This window comes from Protomyctophum bolini, assembly GCF_963924005.1.
Source record: "Protomyctophum bolini genome assembly, chromosome: 6".
In the NCBI taxonomy this organism is placed as follows: Eukaryota; Metazoa; Chordata; class Actinopteri; order Myctophiformes; family Myctophidae; genus Protomyctophum; species Protomyctophum bolini.
In genome coordinates this window covers 23,412,339-23,436,902 of record NC_137867.1, presented here as the reverse complement: position 1 = coordinate 23,436,902, position 24,564 = coordinate 23,412,339, and the positions used below count along the sequence as shown (strand labels likewise).

At 42.4% G+C, this 24,564-nt stretch overlaps 2 protein-coding genes across 6 annotated transcripts in view; both read right to left on the bottom strand.

Annotated features, from left to right (window-relative positions):
• LOC308317433 (ubiquitin-associated protein 2-like) overlaps positions 1-16,194 on the bottom strand; it is a 34,693-nt gene extending 18,499 nt beyond the window's left edge. For 4 of the 5 annotated variants that reach the window (XM_080766421.1, XM_080766425.1, XM_080766423.1 and 1 more), the window contains exons 1-12: positions 16,116-16,194; positions 13,624-13,761; positions 12,165-12,242; positions 11,884-11,997; positions 11,390-11,576; positions 11,130-11,207; positions 5,679-5,742; positions 3,570-3,655; positions 3,234-3,286; positions 2,774-2,835; positions 2,438-2,660; positions 108-366 (exon numbers count right to left, since the gene is read on the bottom strand). In XM_080766421.1, coding sequence (XP_080622547.1) covers positions 108-366; positions 2,438-2,660; positions 2,774-2,835; positions 3,234-3,286; positions 3,570-3,655; positions 5,679-5,742; positions 11,130-11,207; positions 11,390-11,576; positions 11,884-11,997; positions 12,165-12,242; positions 13,624-13,719 — 1,300 coding nt within the window. In that variant the 5' untranslated portion in view covers positions 13,720-13,761; positions 16,116-16,194. Of the gene's footprint in view, positions 1-107; positions 367-2,437; positions 2,661-2,773; positions 2,836-3,233; positions 3,287-3,569; positions 3,656-5,678; positions 5,743-11,129; positions 11,208-11,389; positions 11,577-11,883; positions 11,998-12,164; positions 12,243-13,623; positions 13,762-15,281; positions 16,068-16,115 lie in introns of those variants that run through there. The other variant, XM_080766422.1, reaches the window with a different exon arrangement.
• A 2,867-nt stretch (positions 16,195-19,061) lies between these two features.
• Positions 19,062-21,596, bottom strand: LOC308317514 (uncharacterized protein). Its single transcript, XM_080766585.1, has 4 exons — positions 21,487-21,596; positions 20,611-21,142; positions 19,964-20,057; positions 19,062-19,753 (listed from the first exon to the last, which is right to left on the bottom strand). Exons 1-4 carry the CDS (start codon positions 21,557-21,559, stop codon positions 19,616-19,618), a joined length of 837 nt encoding a protein of 278 aa, XP_080622711.1. The 5' UTR covers positions 21,560-21,596; the 3' UTR covers positions 19,062-19,615.
• Positions 21,597-24,564: the final 2,968 nt, after the last annotated feature.

Sequence of the window (24,564 nt, the reverse complement as noted above, 5' to 3'; positions counted from 1 at the left end):
TCCCAATGTAGTTTTTAATTCAAAGTTTCTCTAAACAGACCATCAAATAAATCATTGCCTTACAATTCAACATCTATAGGATTTTGAATGGGAAAAACTTTACTTACAGTGAGGTGCAGTAACAGGACCATTCTCCACCCTTTGAGCCTTCGTGTCTGAAGAGGGGGAAGAGGAGATGGGTGCGGGGCTCTGAAGAGAGGGAGGCCTGATTTCCTTTGCAGCACTGCTGTTGCCAGCAGTGACCAATGTCTGATTGGCTCTCTGGCCAAGTCGTGGCCCATTGAGGTGCTCTGGTATCCTGGTATCGGAGGATGGGACGGGTTTAGGCGCGCTAAGAGAACCAAAACCAGACCCCAGGACCGAAGACTGGGGTGGAAAATAAAAGAACAAATGACAAAGCAATGAGAAGAATGGTGTTAATCTTTCTCCATCAGTATAAAAACACCTGAATGTTCTCCTGCGATTCAGTTTCAATTAAAGACTAAGTACTTCTGGGCAATTGTATTGCAACATTTGTTGACCAATAATAAATCAGCAGTTGTTCAACTTGTTTCTACACTATCGTTTTTTCAGCGATAATGGTAGCTAAGCTAACTAGCTAAGGAGGAATGCACCATCTCACTTTACAATGGCCGTGGTTACATGAGGGCTTTTCATTCCGAATAAAATAATTCAGAAGTAATATTTAAGTTTACATGGGAAATGGTCATTCCGAATGAGTGTTTACATGGACGATACTTTTAAATTCCATTATTTCATTCCGCAGCAGCTTTGGGGCTGGGAAGGCTTCTAATTGGATAGGGACAGGCATATATGTTTACGTCCCCTTCTCCGCTGGGAAGGTACCATGTGCACACACACACACACACACACACACACAGAGTGGGGTGGGGAGTGGGGCATCGCATTTATCAACTTTTGCGCGCCTCACGAGGTAATTGATTTCTTTGTTCTTCGTCTTTGCACAATGCACGTACATTGTGTAAGAGCTGATCTAGAGCTGACAACTTGTCCCATCTGTGGTCTTGTAGCCTACATCGCATAATGTTATCTGCACGATGCCATCGTGCGACGAAAGTTAATCCAGGCTTGAACCCATGCATACAGATTTATTGAACTTGTGGCAGCCCCATCATGGCATGGTATTAAATATAGGTTATTCCAGGCGCAACACTGTAGGCTACCAGAGAATAAATTGGGTGTTTAATACTAAATTGATTGCAGCTGCTCATCAATGCTAACTGCAAAGCAGTTATGTTTCATCAACATTTTGGTTGCAACTTGGAATAGGCAAGTTATATAAAAGTTTAAGGGGATAGAATAGATACATTATAGCGATAATAGCGTATTCTTGGAACTTCAGTTTCAAAGAAAAATGTAATAATTACTTGATTCTCCCCGTGTCCCCTAGGGTAGATACCCTCACAAAAACATGCCGTAATCCTGGTCTCTAAAACTACCTCCCCCTGGCCAGCCAGGGCGCCTGATGGAGGGGAACGGAACTGGTCGGAATAACGTGTCCCTTCCACGCGCTACGTCCGGCCGGGGAAATTCCCCTCCGTCAGGTGAAAAGAAGCAGCTTGGACTCCTCATGCATAGAAGGAGGCATGAGGTCAGTCCGCTGCCCCCCAGGTTGGCAGAGGAAGTGTAGCGCCCAGGATTACATTAGATAATTGGCACTGGGTGAAAAGAAAACTGGGTTACAAAATCGTGGGATAAAAATTTAAAGGGGAAAAAAAAATTTACTTGCAATATTTGCAAGATGGTCTTTGCTTTGCATGAGTGAAGTCCACAATTCCGTAGTATTTGAACGTTCCAATATATCGATTATGAAAAGACTCATTAGTTGCCAAATATTTGACATTTTAGGGTAGGGGCACAGCTACTTGGCCTTTGGTAAATGTTAAATAAAACAATGTGCCAATTGAAATGTTTAATAAAACAATGTTTTTAAGTCGACGGAAATTATGAGTTTAACTAAGGTTATAGATGATTTAATTGAATATAGTACAAGTACACTATGACTCAGTGAAACATAACATAATTTATAAAGATCGCATCAATAAGCAAGCGGTCTTTTCACACAATGCCATACTGGCGTATACCTGTAGTCTGAATACAGGGAGAGCGATCGACAGAGAGAGACAGTTGCTACTTGCTATTACTTCATCAAAGTATTATTAGGGCATGACTCCTGGGGGATATCTGTGTGCTCTTATGAACGTGTACTCCGTGTAGACTTGAGTACTGCACAATCAAATTTAGCTTACTTTACAGTGACAAATCGTGCAAACGTACTTTAATAAAAAATGCGTACAGGTTGGCAGGTATCATACTGGGATGGCTTCGCCGAATCCCATCCCTAATGAACATAGCCATCTGTGAAACTGCATAATGTCCATATGCAGATTATAAATGCATGTGTTTCTGCCCTCACCAGTGCGGCATGTGCGTAGGTGGTACTAGCGGAGGCAGCGTGGGCATAGCTGTTGGCGGCAGCGTGTGCGTAGCTGTGTGTTGCAGTGCGTCCGTTGTGGTGGGAGTTGGTGAACACCAGGCTTTGGCCCAAACCTTCAGCAGAGGGGCCATCTACTATGCCCACCAAGTCGTTGTCAACAGACCCCTCGACGGTTGCTCCTGCCTTGGGCAGCAGGTTCATGCTGCAAGAAAAGAGGATAGTGGGGGACAGATGGAACAGATTGTCATAAGTCTTCTTGTCCAAATGCAGCATGATCTTTGCCAAAAGTTATCTTAGGTTGTAAGCATCTCTTACTTGTGTCCAGGTGTGATGTGGTTTACTGGAGCAGAGGCAGTGAATACTTTGGTCTCAGACAACTGAAGGATAAAAAGAGAAATTATAATGGCATAGCTGGATATTATTATAACAACTTCAGTCATAGAGTCATGAATATGCTACAAAACACAGATAGTAAAATAGTACACAAAACAGGTCCTGCTTTTCTGATATTCAATGAACAAATATCAGCAGACATGTTAGCAAGTAATAGCATCTGTCAAATACTGCTTTGAAAATAGATGTGATACCAGGAAGTAAACGCTATGTCTCTGAAGTTCCGAATCAAGCTCTAGAACTATTTCAAATACAAGAATTCACAAACTGGATTATTCCAAAAAGGTTTGACATATGCTTGAAACAGCATTATCGCCTCATTCAATAATACAATTAACCGGTCTCTCAAACAGACACTGCTCAGAATTAAGGATCATCTTACATCCTCATTCCAGTCTTCTGAAGCCCAGTCTTCCAGATTTCCCCTCCATGTTCCTAAGAGAGCAAGAAAACAGACAATGACAATCAAAAACAAACAATGACCCCAAAGCAAGAGTTTCGATGTGTCTTGAGCATTCAATCTTACTGGTCTAAAAGTTGCAAATAAGTTGTAGAACCTTGTATCCAAGCTGCAGACAATGTTCCATTTCTGGTGCATCTCCACATCAAGGTTATGATACAAGATGACATTGGCATGGAACCCTTTTTCGCCTTCTCCAGTACCAACTGACCCATAACAGGCAGAATCCCTAACCATTTTAGCTACCATTTTAGTTACCATCAGCAGCCTCATTTCCATCCACTTCCCAGGTGTCGTGGCGTGACGCTCCTGAATTTGCCGTATAGTCTGCTGGGTTGAATGTCCTAGGAGAAAGAGGGGGTAGAAGGAATGTAAGTAGGAAACAGTTGGGATTGGGTGAAGTTAAGCAAGGGACAGGGACGCTCATATCGTTCATTATTGTGCACTGTTAGTGTATGAACAGCACGCTGGGCTGTACAATTATTTCATGGCTCGCGGGGGCAAAAATGTACGATTGGTAATGATGTTTGGTGGGAAAATGTCTTCTTGTAATGTCATGCCAAGTAGACCTGATCATATTTGAATGAAGTGTCATGATTATATAAACTAGTCCTTACCCGTTCAAATATATGAACACCAAATTATGTACAGTGTGGGTACAGCCATGTAATAGATCCTATTATTGATGTACATGTTTGTATTTCGAGGTGTAATCAGTCTGGTGTCAGAGGCACTTGCCGTGGGGTGTGTACGTTGGTTAAACAATACCAACAGTCCTACAGTCATTAGTCCGACAACACTGTCACTCCCGACATGCGCTGCAGGATAAAAGTAACCTGTGCTGCGGGTTTAATATCACCCGTGGCTCCCGACATGTTTGTTGCAGGTTAAAACTAACCGATGCTGCAGGTTTAATATCACCCGTGGCTCCCGACATGTTTGTTGCAGGTTAAAACTAACCGATGCTGCGGGTTTAATATCACCCGTGGCTCCCGACATGTTTGTTGCAGGTTAAAACTAACCGATGCTGCAGGTTTAATATCACCCGTGGCTCCCGACATGTTTGTTGCAGGTTAAAACTAACCGATGCTGCAGGTTTAATATCACCCGTGGCTCCCGACATGTTTGTTGCAGGTTAAAACTAACCGATGCTGCAGGTTTAATATCACCCGTGGCTCCCGACATGTTTGTTGCAGGTTAAAACTAACCGATGCTGCAGGTTTAATATCACCCGTGGCTCCCGACATGTTTGTTGCAGGTTAAAACTAACCGATGCTGCAGGTTTAATATCACCCGTGGCTCCTGACATGTGTTGCGGGTTAAAACTAACCGATGCTGCAGGTTTAATACCACCCGTGGCTCCCGACATGTTTGTTGCAGGTTAAAACTAACCGATGCTGCAGGTTTAATATCACCCGTGGCTCCCGACATGTGTTGCGGGTTAAAACTAACCTATGCTGCAGGTTTAATATCACCAGTGGCTCCCGACATGTATTGCAGGTTAAAACTAACCTGTGGCGGGTTAAATATCACCATGCCGTCCGCGTGCGGTTAGGGTTAGGTTTCAGACTCATGACTGTAGGAGTGTTGGTATATATATATATATATATATATATATATAATGGATCCGTAAGTAGTACTGATTTAGCTAGCCAATTACAATGTCAAGTCACCCCTGTGTTCATGTGCAAGTAACTAGGAAGGGGATTTATCCTCCAAAAAGCATGTTTTAGCAATAAATGTTTTTAAATTCCGCATTTGTGGCACCCTCTATGGATGAAAATGAAATTACTTTGGGCTCTCCGTGAAATTGGGGTGGATTGGACATTCCGATTGGTCATTGCCAATTACAGCCGGACTATGAAAATTCTGCCTATGGCGTTTAATCGGATAGGTCTAGAGTTTGTGTACTGTTTCTTGTGAGATTTGCACAAAAGATGTAGGTGGAAGAGCAAAACGTGTTGTAACTGTAGCTCCGACGGTTTCTGAGAGAAGAATACTGTGAGTTTTCGCATTTTCCCATGTAAGTCGATGGGAAGTTTTAATGCACTAATAAAATAATTATTAATCAATAATTTGTTGGTTCGTTAAGACCTCCATAATATTATGGTCAATGCCTATTGCCTGCACCAATCGCTCTGACTTTTCACACAGTGAGGAGATATGACAGTGTTTCAGACATTCATTCAGACAGACATTGATATTTTTTGCAAGTTCAGATCATAATCTTTTTTTATCTCAAACACGAGAAAAAATAAAGGGAAGCTCCACACACTCAGATCTGCGCACAATCAATGTATTTATTTAGCAAGCTTTCGGTCTACTGACCTTCAGGTTTTATCTCAAACACAAAATAGTCTCACTCACCCCATTGCTTGGGAGGCGAACCTGCTTCCAACAGCTGCTCTTCCTGTTCCACGACCCCCTACCGCTGAGGACACAAACAACAGCACCAAATGACCTCAGCTGCCTCGGAACGTTCATACATTTTAAGTCTCGAGTGCAAACAAGGTCATCAAGCATATCCCATCGCAGATCTCGTTATCTATGGAATAATTTACTCAAGCTAGCCTAGTAACCAACACAATTTTTAACATTCAAGTTCTTTTCTTTCTCCTATATTAAAGGGGGAAAGATTTCGCGCCCGCATAGCGGGCGCGAAATTCTAGTAACAGTACATAACATATACATTACATACACAACACAACAAGTAGGTCCTTATCCATCCCTCTAAGATGACCCTTTATAGGGGAACCCTATTTTAGCGTCCATTGTATGCGCAGCTTTGTGTGTACCACATTCGTGATGATTTGATTGTCTGAGCACCGAATGTGATGTATGATGATAAGAGCGCCCCTCAATTCACACAAGTGTGATTTTGAGGGGCGCTAGCCCCTCCTATATTCAGCTAGTGTAGATTTGTCCCAACACAAACATTAAATGTCATTGAATGGAGAATTTACATCATACGTGTCTGAGCAAATCGGCTATATTCGTCCTACACAAAACAAATCCCATTGACAATGAAACGAGACTTTACGTCAAACGTCTGAGCAAATCGACATGTTATGTCAAGATGATGTATGATAAGAGCGCCCCTCACTTCACACAGGTGTGATTTTTGAGGGGAGCTAGCCCCTCCTATATACAGCTTTTGACCCCACACGTCTCAATATTTGCCATCGACAATGAAAGGAGAAATTAGGTCAAATGTCTGCCAAATCTTGTCCCCACACGTCTCAATATTTGCCATTGACAATGAAAGGAGAAATTAGGTCAAATGTAGGCCAAATATGGCATACATTTGTGGCAACAGGCATTCTGATTGGCCAGTATGAGATCCATGATGAACGATAAGGCCCCCCCCCCCCCCTCCCATCCACAGAATTGTAGTCCATGAAGGAAGTGAACCCAGTGTCCATGACATCATGGACCCCATGGACACTTTGAAATACTAAAATATCTAAAAACACATATTACCCACATAAAACCCCCAGGAAAGTGTTTCTTGTCCACCAAACATCATTTAAAATAAGATCTGGTTGCAAAAGGGGTGAAGTGGCCCTTTAATCCACCTACCAAATTTCATAAATACTGCCAATTTCTTGTCCATCTTCTCCAACTTCTTCATTCATCTATCAAACTACCCTCCCCCAACTACCAAGCAGCTGCAGGGACCCAGGGCATTCCAGACATGTAGACTGCCACATGCAATAATTGCCAGCAGACACAAATAGCTGTGCTGCCAGCAACATCACCAAAAACATATGCAGTACTCTAAAAGCTACTACTCTGCTCAGAACACAGTAGACCAAAAATACTAAATTATACTGTAAGTGTATTCATCTGAGGGAAACATAGCAGATTATGAAGCTAAAATACTCCGATGTGAGGAGATAATTTAAATAGCATTTCTCCGCAAAAAGTTAACATCGATTGGTGATGAATGTGAAACGGCGAATTTGACATCACCGTGAGCCTGGGAGTCTCCGCTTAACTATGTATATACTACTAGTAGAGTTTAATACAATCAGATAGGACTTTTCTGTTTGGATGTATGGGCTGTCAAGACCAGAAGGTAGTTTCTTAGTAGGCATCCCGCAAAAAAAAGAATAGCCCCTCCTATATATAGGTTTAATGTTTTAAAAACGCCATTGACAATGAAGATAAATTATAATAATGTTTGTTTTGTCCCCAACACAAACATTAAATCCCATTAACAATAGAGAATTTAATGTTTGTTTTTCACCATCATTACATCTCCTAATCATAGCAACATGAGTTAAACTTTAACATATTAGAGTTAAGTTAGATTAATAGAAGTTACACATAAAACTAATGTTATGTTATAAGATGATAAGAGCGCCCCTCACTTCACACGGGTGATATATATATACTTGGGGAGAACAACGGACTGACCTCATGCTTCCTTCAATGCATGAGTGTGTGTCCAAGTCGCTTCTTTTACAGGGGAGTTTCCCCTAGAGGCGGTCATCGCCAGGTACCTGGCGATGCGATTACACATCGTTTCCGAGGGTCACGATGCGATTAATCCCGATTAATCCTGATTAATTGGGCTATGTTACGATTCGATTAATCCCGATTAATCATGATTAATCACTCACTGTTAATCACTCAGTCACTGTGTGACTAATAAACAAAGTGCTTTCTAATGATTATGAATATATATATTCTTTCACAGTGCACGTTTTTAACTCAAATCTTTGCTTCTGGGGGGGTCCATAGAAGAAAATATTTTCAGATGGGTGTCTGTGGCCAAATACAGAACAGTAATAAGCAGTTTTCTTTAAAAAAAAAAGAATGAGTTTGTACAAGCATACAATAATATTAATAATGACATAAGATTTCGGTTGAGGTCAGCAGCACTCCGTCAAATTGCCTTTATTCTTTGTTAGGACAAAAAAGGTGCTTTTCTTTGTTTCCTTATTCAGGGATTTCATTTTCAGTTACTGAAGTGTCATTAAGGAAGCTTTGGGGTAGTTATTGAGACTATTATGTTGCACCTTTCTGTTTGTTTGCACACATTAAGGAGCATTTGGTTTAAAGTATTTTACAAGTGTATGGCAACATTTTGGATTCTATGATGTTGAGGGGACACGGGAACTCGATACAACTCACAACGTGTACAAGACCATATTGCCCACTGACATCCAGAGATGCAGTCAAGACAACCATCCCGATCCCGAACACACGGACAGCTGCCCATGCACTCAGAAAAGGCGACTAGAATTACGAAGTCCATCGGCACTTTTATTGCAAAGGATTTACGTTCACATTCGGTCGTGGGGAGCGACGGATTCCGGGCCATGTTAGCACTTTGGAGCCACACTACATCGTCCCATCTCGGCCACATTTCACAGGCGGTCGATGGTGTGAGTTTTATCGAGTTCTCGTGTCCCCTCAACCTCATACAATCCAAAATGTTCCCTTTCTGTCATCTTTTTTCTCTTCCCCTCCGCGTTGGTAACTCGTTCTGTTTTGGTTGTTGAAAGCTAAAGCGTGTGCGAGCGCTGTGTGCGTCACTCTAAACGGTCCGGTATGACGACGCAGCGCAGTCGCAGATTAGTTCCGCCCTTTTGCTCCGGTAAAAAAAATACATTAAATAATCGATGTTTGACATTTGTGCATCGATGAATTATCGCCCATGATGGCATCGCGATTAATTGACTAATCGATTTTTTTCCCCACCACTAGTTTCCCCCGGTAGGAAGTAGCACGTGGAAGGAACACCTTATTCCAACCAGGAACTTGTTGGAATAACGTGTTCCTTTCCCCTCCATCAGTCGCCCCGGCTGGCCAGGGGGAGGCAATTTAGAGACCAGGATTACTGCATGTTTTTGAGGGGTGCTAGCCCCTCCTATACACAGGTTTAATGTTGTCTTTAGTTCAATGTTTGTTTTGTAAGCGCCATTGATAATGAAGGGAAGATGTACGCCATGTGTGATATTGTCTCTTTATTGTTAATGGGCCGGCGTTTAATGTTTGCATTTGCACCGTTTATATCACCTAATCAACATGAGTTACTTTAATATATTAGCGCCTATATATTAGGTCTACCCTAGGGGACACAGGGAGAACATGCAAACTTTCCTGCATAACTTTGAACTGATGATGATTTCACACGCATAGTCTCAAAATGTAATGTTTACATCTCAGAGAAATCGGTCCTCAATTTGCATTTGTAAAATTGTGTTCATGAAAAATAAATTACTTTTTACTTTCTTTCACACATAAATGTGTCACTATTGTTAATTTATAAAAAAATAAGGGTTATTTATTTTTGAAATTTATTTGGAAGTGTGTTGTAATATTAGTCTATTATTGCTTGATAACATCATTATCTATCGTCTTCATTATAGGAAATGTAATGAGTGAATTTACATTTTCTTTATAATTGAAAACGAGTGCTATATTGAAAGATGAATCCCTAACCCGAACACAAAATAATATTTTAAATAGAGTTTACATGGATATCAATGCATAACAAGTCAGCTGTGGGTGTATCTTTTTTTTGTATTTTGGGCTGATTTATATCACAGGTCACCAAAAGTGTTCACAATTCAAGGGTTAAGTGATTAAAGCAGACGAGCTACACCATCACATCCACAATGAATCAAAATATTAAAGTAGACGCATATGCTAAGGCTGTCAAAGTTAACGCGTTAATCGTTAACAAATCCCTTTAACGGCGTTAATATTTTGCGGATGAAGTTTGAACCTTTGTGCACTCTGTAGTTTGGGGAAGCTGCCGTGTGTCGTGTGCGTGGGCGCATGCACGCACACCGGTCGCATGCATAGAGCACTGCTTTAACCCATTCTAGATGGGAACCCCTTTGTGTTTTAACTAAGCATTATGTTATACTTTATCTATTGAAAAATAGCAGATCTACAAGCTCATAGCACGGCAAGAGCTTGTAGGTCTGGGACAGAGACAGACAGAGAGAGGGAGCGCATTTTTAACCAGGATTTCTCCTGTTTCAATTGAGTAATTTTTGTTATGATTGACTGCTTAAAAAAGGTCATAATTTACCCAGATTTTACCATCTAATGCATGCATTTTGATTTGTATTGTATCCTTGGCTACATTGAAAATGAGGGCTTGCCCTCAATTGTACTCCCAAGTATAAATAAAGGTGATGATGATAAAGCAAGCATTTGTCTACTCCCATGTTGATAAGAGTATTAAAAACTTGAAAAAGATCCATTTAAGTTAGATTTAGAACAGATAAAAATATGCGATTAATTTGCGATTAACACCTTAATTGCCCAGGGTTATTTAATCCATTGATTTATAAACACAGACGACTTTTACTGACGGACCGGATGTTGTTGTGAATGTCTGTGTAGCAGCTAACAATAGCCACTCCACTCTAGAGTCGATCGACAACAAGGGGAGGTAAGAATAAATCTATCGCGAATAGCGACTGGACAGTGGAGGGCCGTCTAACACAGGAAGTTTTTAGACGGGATGATTTAGATCGCGAGTTATTAACGTTTTAAGATTTTCGTTGTCGGCTAAACAGGGGAGGGAGTTTTTAGATGACATCTCACTCTTGCGCAACATTGAGGATTGCACAACAGGCGCTCCTAGGCTGTGGAGCGATGCGATCCGTTTTTATATCAATAAACTTCGCCTTTTGGATCAACTGTGACAACTACACCTTGTCAGTACCTCAATTGCATCCTGAGTCAGTCAAAACATTATACATCAATTATGCTCAGTATTGCTTGCTTGCTTATATTAAGTCGCTCTGGATGAGAGCGTCTGCCAAATGCCTACATTTTAGTATTACTCACCTCTGCCCCTACCCCTGCGTCCACGGTCTGCCCCCCTCTCTCCAGGAGCAAACTCAAATCCATTCTCCTCTGACCGGCCTGGAAAACAAGGAAGACAAAGTAATGGATAAATTAGATGTTTAACTATATTAATTCTAACAGGAGCATATGAAATATACATTATTATTGCATTTTTGTCTTAATTACACCAATTTAGGACAGTGGTCACTTAGCAGTCTATCTAATCGCACAATATAGACCTTTATCGGTCTGACACACACCTCTTCCTGCCTGTCCGACATTCTCACCCTCACGGCCTCGGCTGGCACCACGGCCCCTCCTGATCGACCCCCCACGACCTCTGCTTCCCTCCCTATCACCTCCTCTCTTTTCTTTAGTCTCCTTTATCTCTGAGGGCCCTCCCTCTTTCCCCAGGGCCCGCTTCTTTCGCACTGTCTCCCAGGAATTCTGACAGAGAGGGATGAGAAATACATTTTAAAACACAGATAAGTGCATCCTTCTGAAGCAATAGTTTGAAGGAATGTCAAATATGGCCTTAATAAAAGGTAGAGGACATGTGAGACATGCAAGTAGCAAAACACTTGGTCATTATAATTTAACTGTCGATATGTCTGTCCATCCTAACTATTAGGATCAGTGGGAGCCATTAATACAGTGCCCAGGAAGCTGTGTCTCTCTCATAAGTGCTTAAAGCTTACACTACTATTTGATAACTGAACATGTGTTAAGAGTTTGGAAATATATGGATGCTCACTGTGTCAGAGGAGGTGCTCTCCAGCAAGAAATTGATGGCTCTGTTGACATCCTCGTTGCAATCATGGAGTGCTACCATGCACTCATCTTGAGTCTTCCCAGAGACCTCAATCAGCTGTTGAGGCATTCATAGAGAGGCAAACGTTCAACATAAGTAGTTCTGATTTCAACAAAAAGGCTAATCATCGGACAGACAGAGAGAGACATGGACCAATATTATTACAAAACACATGTTAAAACATCGCTTGAGACTTGAACAGGTGTGTTGTGCACTCATATTACCTGTTTGACCTTGTCCTCAAAGTCTGCATCATTTTTGTCATAGATCATCTGGGCCAGCCGAATCTGTTCTGCTGTGGCCTGGGGAAAAAAGAAAACCTGTCAGGAACAACAAGCCTGGAAATGTTCACATATGCTAGACAGCAAAAAACTGGCCTCATCTGTGTTCATGAATGAGTCACTGAAACATGGTGGCCCTACTCCGCTTACTAATTATCTCCCAAAATGACTTTGCACTTAATTAAAACAAGTAGTACATACAATTTAGTTGTACTTTCAATAAGATAATTTCTACAAAAAGCACTGACAGAACTCTGGTTATGCGATACCCGTTGTAGCCACTGTCCAGAGTGCAATACCCGTTATCATAGTAGTTATTTGTACACCAGTCTATGACATCTCAGATAACCTATTATATGGGCATAAAACAACACAGACAGACAACCAGACAATTGTGTCGGTCAAGATTCCATTCCCCTTTCGACTAAACATTGAAAGGAAGGCAGGCTCTTTCCCATCCGTCTGACAGGCATTCCTCATTGGACTAAACATCTTGAAGAGTGACTAATATAGTATGCAGTCAGTGAACAAAAAGCACAGGTTTGGTTAGAATGAACCCATGTCCATTGTCCAATGATTATATCTATATGCAGCCAGTGAGCTGACTGGGATCTTGTGCACTGGTCAAACTTACGGAATACGGAATCATTACTAAACGATTTGAGGTGGTTAAAGTCAGTACTGTTCCTGTGTGTGTGAATGAATGACTGGATGTAATCCGAGTCAGTCTGCTGTCAATAACTGCATGCAGGATCACACAATAGTATAAGATTGAAAATACACTGAAAATATTGATAGTTCCCATCACTAATTTCTGGACAACTGCCGATGCGACAGACTTCCCACTTAGGACTGCACTCAATGGCACTGCACTCTGTGGGGTCCTCTGCGACAGTGGTTCTCAATGTTTTTATGTCAAGTATCCCCAAATTGATATACATTTGGCCGCAGACCCCCATCTGAAAAGATTTTGTGCCAGGGACCTGGGATAGTGTGAGGGATATTCATACATCCCTCACACTATTCACATATATATACACAAGCTCACAGCACGTCACTTTGTGCCATGCTGCAGGATTGTAAGTAAGTAAGCCTTGCCGAGCCATGAGGCCCATAGGGCAGGAACCTATCTCCTGTTTCTGTAGCGTGAGGCAGCTTGATGTACAAGTCCTACTGCAAATCTGCTATTTTTGAATAGCCAACGTATAAATGGATAAAGTAGTTAAAGTTATTGTAATGTGTTGATTACTTTTGCTGGGGACCCCATTGATCCCCCCCCCCCCCTGGGTGTCCCAAGACGACACTTTGAGAACCAATGCTCTGTGATACAAAGTTTTAAGTCAAATGGTCTAGATACACACACTTAAACACAGAGATTCCGTGGTGTGCCCATAATACCCACCTGTATCTGTTTCTGTGGCTGTGTGGTTTGTGTGGTGGTGGGCAGCGCTTTGTCCCGAGTAGCCCGGGGTGGATTGCTGACCACTGAACTCATCATATACAGTATATACAAAACAATGTATGTACAAAATAGAAAAATCTGGAAGAGAAATACAGATAGGACAGAAGAGGTTAAAGACACGGAAGGACAATATGTGTTCACATAATACTGCTAAATCTATTCACAATAGCTAATTTACAAGTTCACAATATGCCACACTGCAAGCGATCTATTTTTGGTGAAGGTTCCCACAAGAAAAGGTGTCCAAGTGGTTGAAAAATAACAATAAAGAGCAAAGTGTCAAATGGCCTGTGGAGTATTTTAAATCTCTATCTTAATACTCTAAACACAATTGAATCCACTATACTGTACATGGATAGACTGAGATTTGCTGTTGTCAACTACGGCATGCTATTACCCCATCTGTCACCCACCTCCAACTCAAGGTTAAATTTAGACACTCAAGAGGGGAACGTCCCGGTGTCAACTTACAGTTCTCTCTCTCAAAGACACAAACACATGGATGTGTTAACTCACCAACACCACACTTTTATAGATAGGAATTGCTTAAAATACTTAAAATACAAATACAAAACATGTCTAGCATGAGGCGAAATTCCCGGACACAACAGGCCAGCACACTATATGTTCAACTAGGCTGTCTTGGATGTGAAATACTTCGGCAAACAGATGTCATGATAGAAATGTTACATTTTACACAGAGTGTCAAATCTAAATGTTGCACTGACCACATGAACCTTAGTGTCCATATTCTGGGCATATCATTATAGGCTAACATTCAACAAAAATAGGCCAACGTTCAGTGAAAATAGCAGATCTACAGGATGGCAAGACAGAAAGCATTGTGAGCTTGTATATTGGCTATTTTCACTATTAATAACAGTGTATATGTCATGAGAATTAAGCTGTTAAATACAGTAGATCAGCCTACTGCTCTTGAGAAATCCTCAAGTGAGAAATCCCCAGTGTTTAACTCATTGTTCTCAATCCACACAAACTGACACCGACATGTTAATATTCGTATTAATATGTTATCATGTATTAGCTAATTTGTGAGTGTAAAAAATTTACCCTACTCAGGGTTACGCCAATATGTTGACAACCAATCATTGAGGTGATAGATAACATGAACAGATATTCCATGTCTTTGACAGTTTTCATACGAATAATGTACGGCGTGAATGTAACTTCATCGTAACGAATAGCGTGAGTGTAACGTTATCGTAATGTACAGCGTGAATGTAAATTGCGTAATTAACTAATTGTAGTACTGTTCCGCGTTAATGTAACGCTATCATCCTAATGCCCAGACTCAAGTGTGAATGGTCGACGTAAAGTGCAACGTGAATGTAACATGGAACTCGACAAAACACACCCGAAAGTAACGTTATGGTCATACTTCTTGCGTTATACAGTTCACACTAAAAAAGAAACACGAGCTGACATTAGCTTTAGCCAGGCTAGCAAACGTTTTACTCTTTGTTCGTGTTTTAATGTCTTCAGCTCAACCAACGTCCGCTCAGGGGCATTACATATAACGTTATTTATCCGTAATGGTGAATCATACTAATAACGGTTGGCACAATCACAGAACCAACCTGTCAAATCAGTGAATGTCTTCCTACCGGGGACCAAAATAAACAAAATACGACGAGTCGTCTTTGTGTGAAAGACGCCGATGGGATGCTAGTGTGCTAGTATCCGTTAGCTTCACAGCGCGAGCAGTCACTCGACACAGGAAAGGGGAAAAACACGCAAATTTCAACTTCAAAATGTCGACACTGTTTTCAGATGAAATGCGTCACATTATTTTGTGTCGAGCTAAGAAGTGTAAAATGAAGCCTTTTTAAGATGAGCGGACCGCTTCGAGGGGGCTAAAAGCCACCGAGCAGCGAATGGAACGCCACAGCCAGTCAATTAAGTTGTGCCATTTCCGTAATAGCATCAATGCTGATATTATGAAGTGTACGGAGCTCGTTTATATTAAACACGTCAAAACAGTTTGGTGTTATGACGCGCGTGGCCTGTTCACGCACGCACCGCAGAGTATCGGCAGCATGCTAATGTTCCCTGGGCATGTGAATGTGTGAACGGACGGTCCCGTACAATGCCGTTGCCTAAAAATAGCTGATCTACAAAATCACAGCTCGTCGCGTCTGCTGCGGGACGTGAGCTTGCAGATTGCCTATTTTCGGCCGCGTGACACCGCCGTACGACGAACTTGGCTGTATTATAACTGGGATAAGGAGCGATGCTCGCTGCTTCAGCTAAACCGCGGAACGACACTCGGACGGCGGCCGCCTGCTGTCAACCGCTCGCCCCTTTTCTTTCTCCACTAAAGATTGCGATGAACCGTTCAAGCAGCGTTCGGTTGGCCAAATTGATACGTTTCCCCGAGTCAAAAAGACAACACTATTTCCTTTCTTCTTTACCTGCTAACACGCTTCGCTCCAGCCCAGCAGCAGCACAGCAGATGCCGTCACGTCACGTGACCCACAGCGCCGTTCGTTCGTTGTTTAACGTCGAGGAACCGTAGCCACCAATCGGAACCGGTCTGTTCACGTGCACTCTCCCTTTCCGCCTGCGTCATGCACGAGAGCGAGCTTTTATAAATCTGACTGTGATCAATTCCACCTAGCAGGTTGCTGATCCGGTCTGAGCGGATACGGAAACGTTGCGTGCGTGTATTTGTTCGTGTGCAAATTACCAGATACAGTAGGTGGTCTCTAGACCGGATCACACTAGTTTATTCAAAATAGAAACAGTGTTGACGCAAGGTTATTTATGAATTAAAATTCACATACCGGTAATAGTTGTGATAATTTATTTAGTGCTTACAATTTCACAATGGACCTCACCTGTATTTCAAAGTTATGAATTGCTTGATTCAAAAGTGATTATTGTGCAATAATCCATTTAGAATTCACCATGGATGGACCTGTCCATCACATTGCATTGGTTTAGTCCATAGTCAGAGGATATTAATAAATATCACCAGACTACCGGAGAGACGGGTGACAGCCGGAATGTAGATTGCACCCTGGAGCAGTTTGGGTTGGCGCCCCAGGCTGTGTCTTCTGTGAGGAGGAAGCCCAACAAACCCACGGTGAGGCCTTTAGGAGGGCCATTCAAGCCGCAAGTGGAGCCTGCAGCACCACCATGCAGAACCATTGCGGCTCGAGAATCCACCACTCCTGAATGACATGCTGGGAGACTGGTGCAACGCACAGGTCATGGACCTGGTGAGACGTAGGAGGGGCCCGGACAGGAGTCAACCCACAGAGTCTAGTCCGTCCACGTGCCAGTTCCTCTCACAACCAGTTCCGGCAGAGTAGTTCCGGAGCATCGGATTGTGTGGCCCTGTCTTTCCCTAATGGGACTGATCGAGGGTAGCTACTGGGACGTAAGTCGGGACTTGATCACCCCTGGCTGGGTCACCTGAGTGAGGGGTGTGATGTTGAGAGACCCGAAACCCTGATGACCTTAGGATACATCACTGAGGATACGTCCCAGGTGCATCCATGCGATGTATTTTTGTTTTAGTTGTTCTATTTGTAGTGACTCATAGGAATAGACTTACGTGACAACCAGGAATAGTCTGCCAGTCTGGTGACCACCGGAGAGACGGGTGACAGCCGGAATGTAGACGGCACCCGGGGCCGGGAGCAGTTTGGGTTGGAGCCCCGGCTGTGTCTTCCGTGAGGAGGAAGCCCAACAAACCCACTGTGAGGCCTTTAGGAGGACCATTCAAGCAGCAAGCGGAGCCTGCAGCACCACCATGCAGAACCATTGCGGCTCGAGAATCCACCACTCCTGAATGACGTGCCTGGTGCTGGGAGACTGGTGCAACACACAGGTCCTGGACCTTTGAGAGCAGGAATGGACCTGGTGAGACATAGGAGGGTCCCAGACAGGAGTCAACCCACAGAGCCTAGTCCATCCATGTGCCAGTTCCTCTCACTCCCAGTTCCGGCAGAGTAGTTCCGGAGCATCGGATTGTGTGGCCCTGTCTTTCCCTAATGGGACTGATCGAGGGTAGCTACTGGGACGTAAGTCGGGACTTGATCAACCCCGGCTGGGTCACCTGAGTGAGGGCCGAGGGGTATGATGTTGAGAGACCCGAAACCCAGATGACATTAGGATACATCACTGAGGATACATCCCAGGTGCATCCATGCAATGTATTTTTGTTTTTTTAAGGGTGACATATCCCACATTGGTTTCTATTCAAACCATCCTAGGGGAATTTATGACAGCTGCTGAAAGTTGGGGTATCATCAATAACCATTATAAAATGTTCTAAATTTCATTATGCTTTAAGTAGCATGTGACATGTCAAACTAGGTTTTCATGATTCTGAATCCATTCCAATCAGTGGCTATATGGCCGAATTTAGCCCAAGGGGTGTTTTCTGTGCAACTTGATACTTCACATGCTACTTAAAGCATAATAAAATGTAGAACATTTTGCCTTATAATGCTTGTTGATGTACCCCAACTTTCAGTAGCTGTCACAAATTCCCCTAGGGTGGTTGAATAGAAACCAATGTGGGATATGTTAGTAAACACCTTTGGTGAAGAAAATTCTTGTTAAGAAATCAAATGTATTCCCACTCATATTCAATTGTCATGTTTTTAATTTTTGTTTGTTTGTTTTTTTGTTTTTAATTCACATTCTCCCCAAATTATTCAGGAACGCAAACTGATATAATAATAATAATAATAATAATTGTAATAATAATATTATCAAATAAATATTATATATATATAATATACCCTATAAATAAAAATATGAAAAAGCTAAATAAAAAAATGAACGCAAACAGGGTTATTAAAATACTATGCATTTCCAATTAGTCTTCACCTTGTGTGTTGCAATAACCAGTTTATAACTAATCTGAAAAAAATATTAGTATCATTATTATAGTATGATATTGTCACACACTTACAAACAAAATAATCTAGATAAATATCTCTCTGCCATCAGCCGAGTCATTCAGCACAGTAGCCAAGTTCAACTCTACTTTAAATGAATATCAGTTCTAATCTGCATAGGTATTACTGGATTCCAAGTAAAACCTGGCGGCATCAGGCCTAGGAGGCGAGTAGAAACTGAAGACTAACTTAAGTCCGTCACAACAGGTCTTCAACAGTAGGTCCTGGACCCCAATCCTCAGTTTTATATTACTTTTATTTTATTTTATATGAATGTCTGAAAATACACATTGACATTATCAAACATCTTTAAACAAGCAAAATACATTTAATTGAATTTACACAGCACTAATGTGATGTCAAACAAATCTATAAAGCTACCAAAGCTAAAGCATCACTTGAAGCCAACCCAGTCACTTAATAATATCTAAATAAATGAGATAATCTAAATATGGTGATCACCCAAGCTCTACTGTACCCTCTACTGTACTGTACTGTCACTGTACTGTACTGGCACACCCAAAATCATAATATATACAGTTAATATGTGTAATGTGTGTTAGGTTGCGCACAGGTGGTGAAAAACAACCATGCTGTTTTCGTGCTCAGACCCACCCAGCCATTACAATATTAGTAGCATTTTAGGTTAATGGTAATGCTATTCACTGTTGTTTGAGTTACTAAACAAACTCTGGGATGGCTTCAAAGTATAGGCTTGAATACATGCCCTGGATCATATTCAAGACAAATCAAGATTTATTTACATAAATTAAGCTCTAGGTGTAACCCTCTTGTAGGTTTCTACTGCACTGTTTCACATTTCCAGCCCTGACAGCCCTGGAGGGAGGTACCTGTCCCTGAGTGAGTGACAAATAAACCCCTTGATTTTTGACCTTTGATACAAGCATGCTGCTTGTTCAAGGGGAAAGTGCATCTATATCAGTCTGTATGAGAAAAAAGGCATCATCCTATAGTTAATTCAAGTAGTTGGTTCAGGGTTATTTCCCCCCATTTCTGTGCTTGTGGTCATTAGGCTTCGGACAGAGATATGAGTGCAGCTGAGATCTCATGCTCTGTACACACTGAGCCTTCCTCTCCAAGATCTTCTCTAGTCTGTGGACATATTCAACAAATGCCTGCAAGACAGAGAGACAAAGAGTTAGGCAGACACATTGACAGATTGACAAGTAAGACAAAGGCACCTAAAAGAGACAGACAATACTAATATAATATATATGCATTAGATACAATATTTTTGAACAAGGTAAACAAGTTAAGTCAAGTTTAAATAGTTTGCCACCAATAGTTAGAAGACACTATAACAGGGATGTGACAGCAGATCTGACCATAGCATGCTGCTGACACAGTAATGTTCCTTCTTTGTGACATAAAGCTTCCATCTCTTCTAGCTGCTCCAAATGGGCCTGGACAACACGCAACCTGAGAGAGAGAGAGAGAGAGAGAGAGAGAGAGATGTTATGTTGTCATTTATGTTTTGAAGGAAAGAAAGGCTCAATTCGACTTTGACCTCTCATATGACCAAAATGTCATTATAATTGATTCCTTTACTTCAACTTGGATACACTCTCCAGTATGTCTCTCTGCAAAGTGCAAGATCAGAGTAAACAGCATGAATGAACTCCACAATCTCAACACCAGAGGGAGCTCCACAAATCACGTTCAACCCAGAGTAGGTTAAATGAAGACAAATCTTTGGACAGAGTGAACACATCGAGTAATGTGGCATTTTGTCATTGGTAGGACAAATAATAAATCATGGTAACGTCTTATAACTTACATTGCAACATGTGTGTGTGACACATAATTGTTTCTGGCATTCAAACTACCGTACTGTACTGTACTAAGCGAGTATTTAATATTATAGCTACTGGCAGATAGGCATACAGGGCCGAAGTTTGATCTCCTGGCGGAGATAATTAGCAGCACTCTGCAACCAGATATTTCTCATTTAATTTGGGAGGTTGGTACTCACTGGGCATTATCCAAGTCTTCTTGGGTAGAGTGGTTGTTTGTGGCTGTAATGTGCTGTTGGCTGGTGATCTCAGACTTTGCTAAATTGGTCATTTGGAGGGGTCGGTGTGGGTTGTTAGAATGGCGTGATCTGACAGATTGACACTGGCTCGGTGTTGTGATAAAATGACCAAAGTCCCCCCCTGATTGGGGTGTTATAATGTCAGGAACTGGATGGTTGTCTGTGTCTGTAAGTGAATCCATCGGAACAACAGTAGACTTGCTGTGAGGAGGTTCTGGTGTTGTTTGTGTGAAAAGATTAGGGATTGTGATTTGTGAACTGAGCATAGCAGTAGCCCCCGAGCAACAGATAGAATGTGAAATGGACTGAACGGGAGAGGGTTGTGTAGTGGGATATGGAAAGGGTCTATGTGGAGGAGCTGAGTCAGTGATGCCTGGAACCTCCCTCCGTGACTGGGCTTGGTGTTTCTGATTGTTCCCTTGGTTCTGGAGGGAGTTCTTGGCCACCACAGGGTTGGAAGGCATGGTTAATCCTGGTAAAAAATAAACAATACAATAAAATAGTAGGATAAAAAAAAACGGCTATTACATCAAATACATAACAGATTTTTTCTGTTTTATGCCACCAATCATGTGCAGAAATAAATGACCATGATTCTTTAAAAGAAAATCCATAGAAACAGCAGCAAGACGTTCTCAACGGGTTACAGATAAAGTTTGTGTGTATGAAATAGATTACATAGTCAAGCAATATACTAATACAAATCAGCATGTTGTTTGATGGTGAGATAGTTTAAGCTTAACAATGTACTGATATCCAAGCAAAAACCGCTAATATACGCATATGCCACTCAAACACTCAAACCTCCTCACTTACCTATTCCCCAAAGCTCATCAGCAACACTGTACATGTCTTCCCCTTGCTCAACGTGATAATTAGGCCTAGTCATTGTGGCTTTGAGGGAGGGCACATATCTGGATTTCACATTAAGCAGCTGCAGAAGGGACAGACCATAGACCTCTTGGTCCTCCATCAATGTACATGGTTTTTTATCCCCCTCTACTTTTCTATTGTTCTGTCTCTTCACTTCCTGGTCCCCACAGATGAAAGAATCTGTGGCAGCCTGTTGCTCCACCTGCAGCTGGGACAAACTGAGGGGATCCATGGTGCAGCTGGGAGAATAACCAGAAGAAGATTCAACTGTAGGCAAATCACTTGTGTCATCTTCATCATTGGGACTGTGGTGGATTTGAAAACAAGATAGAGATGCATTGGATGAGGTCACTACTGTGCTTGGATCGCCAGAGTGCTTTTTGACAGTATTGGCAGGTGCTTCACTTCGAGGCAAGAGGGAACTTGAAATTTCAGATGCTTTCTCGCTTTCACAACTCAATGGCATGGCCCCCCGCGAAGCATGAACGGGGTTCACATTATGTAGTGATAAAGGCAGGTTGTTGGAGTCATGATTCATGTGCTTTGACTCCAGTGAGAGGTCATTGAGTTTGATGAGGGACGGGATGTTGTCTATATCACAGTCTGGGGAAAGAGGCCGTTCAGCTGGCTCTCGATGGTGGAGACGTTTGGGTTGATGGCGGTCGGGCCAGAGGGTGTGGGTGAGGCTATTATTGTCGCTGTTACTGTCTATGGACCGTAAAGCATAGCTCCCAATTCCACCTTCCTCCTCCTCAGTGCTCCATTCTGCCTCAATTAGGATGCCTGAGGTGTCTGTTATTTCCACACCATCTTCTATTGCCCTCCAACTTTCCTGTGAGTCACAGCCAGAGGACATCTGTGCCTCTCCATGACTCAATGTGGTGCTCATTGCCCTGTCTTCTCCTTCGGACTCTGTTGATATCACCCACGCCCACCTCGGCTGTCCTTCCACCTCTGTTTGTCCCCACTCTTCCCTTCTTCCCCTCTTCTTTCTTCCCCCCACCCTATCTTTTCTTCTTTCTCTCTCACCACAGTCCTCTCCACTCGTTGTCTCCATTCCTTCCCTAGAAACCCTCCACTCGCCACCTGACCCACTGTGAGCATTGTCATTATAATCACCCTCATCTTCATCGTTATTGCGGCTCTGAGAGGTCAATGGAGAGTGTATTTCATTCAGACTGCCAATCTCTTCACAGGGAAAGTGGAGGTGTTGTCTGTTAACTTCAGGCACGTACAGATCTCCCAATCCATGACAGACAGGGGGAGAGACAGATGGGTGGGAGGAGTGTTGGTGGGTAGTGGAAGTGCAGGACGGGCAGAAAGAAGACTGGACAGATTGACGGTCAGACGGCGGCTTGAACCGCTGCAGCTGCTGGTGGTAGCATCTTAGATGCCTCTCTCTTTCGGTTTCCATTTCTCCGCCCCTCAGTGAATCCATTTCTCCCCTGCTGTCCAGAGCACTGTACATTTCACTGGTGTCTCCTCTGTCTCTTTCCTCAGCAGTTACCACTTTCATTCTATTTTCCATAGTAGATTTCTTCCCATGTGTCTCCACTCCTTTATCACTGGTAATATCACAAGAGTGAATCTGCTCTCCCACTGGTTGCCTCACCTTTAGGCCTACCCCGATGTTTAGTCCTGTGATTGCCTGGCTAGTACCCAGAATTTCATTAGACCCTTCGTCCTCTTCTCTTCTCACGACTCTCCCTCTTCTCTCCCTCTTTCTTACTTCCTCTTCCCGTTGCATCCTAGCACCAATTCCTAGTAAACCTCTAATTGGTGTAATATGTTCAAGTCCAATCTCTTCTTCTCTCCCTCGTCCCTCGTCCATTCTCCTCCCCTTTGTCCCAGTGCTTTTCTTTGGTGTGGAGCAGAATATATCACTCACTGTGGATACCCTCCTGGAAGGCGTGCTGAGGCCAGCATCATCCTTTTGTCTCCTCAGCTTAGGTGGGACTTTTCCTCGGTTAATGCAGCTAGCACCACTGCTATTGCTGCTGGTCTGGTTCTGTTTAGGCGAGGTGATTCCTTTGCGTCTTCTGTCTCCTCTTGCTCCTCCTTGCCCTCTCAGTTCCTTCACTCTATGTGAAAGATAAACAGACATTACTGCCATTAACGTAGCTTTCAAATACATCCTTTCTAACAGTTTTGTCCTTTATGCATATAAAACAAAAGTATATAGCACCAAATATTTTTTAAATAGTCCATGTACTTTGTTTCCAAAGCCTCCTCAAGTTATTACATCAATCTTATATGCCCCATACTGGTTCAGGATCAAATCCCACCAGAGACAGCCACACTGTGCTTATCAGTAATAATTAATCATAATTAAAATAGTGTTTGAGATATCTAATTATTATCTTTTAATTATGTCTATTATGACATACCCAGAATAGGTACACTGGGGTTCATGTGGTTAATATCCTGGCTACTCCCATCACAGACACAGACTTACCGGTCAGCGTATCTCAGTGTGTTGAGGGTGTGTTCAGTTGCTAAGTGACCAGGTGAAATGTTTGCAATCATGCAGGTCATTGAGTTACCAACAAAGGAGTCTTTCAAAACCTGCAATGGAAAAACAGCCAAACATGTAGGAAGTTGAAGAATAGAACATGAAACTAACTGGAACAGACACAAAGTGGAACGGTTTCTGCAAACTAAATCCAGTAAACATCAGTGTGTGTGTGTGTGTGTGTGTGTGTGTGTGTGTGTGTGTGTGTGTGTGTGTGTGTGTGTGTGTGTGTGTGTGTGTGTGTGTGTGTGTGTGTGTGCGCGCGTGTGCGTGCGTGCGTGGCTGCATGCATATGTTAACACTGCTGACTACTGTGTGTAGGTGTTCTTTACCTGGGTGAGTTTGCTTTGTCTGAAGGGTGTGTGTGACTGCTCCTGGTCCAGTGACCGTATGCATTCCTTAAGCTGAGACAAAATATAAACATAAAGTATATACAGAATATACAGTACAAATTTTGATTGAACTGTATCTGTGTGTATTCAGTGGGTTTATGGCAGTGTGTTTGTGTG

Bases quoted from the DNA above. Each gene is read 5' to 3' on its own strand.
- LOC308317514 (XM_080766585.1), bottom strand. From the start codon at position 21,559: ATGACTAGGCCTAATTATCACGTTGAGCAAGGGGAAGACATGTACAGT. The intron at 20,058-20,610 runs GTGAGTACCAAC...TCTCTCTCTCAG, and splicing joins GAAGACTTGGATAATGCCCA to GTTGCGTGTTGTCCAGGCCC. The intron at 19,754-19,963 runs GTCAGATCTGCT...TCTGTCTTGCAG, and splicing joins TGTGTCAGCAGCATGCTATG to GCATTTGTTGAATATGTCCA.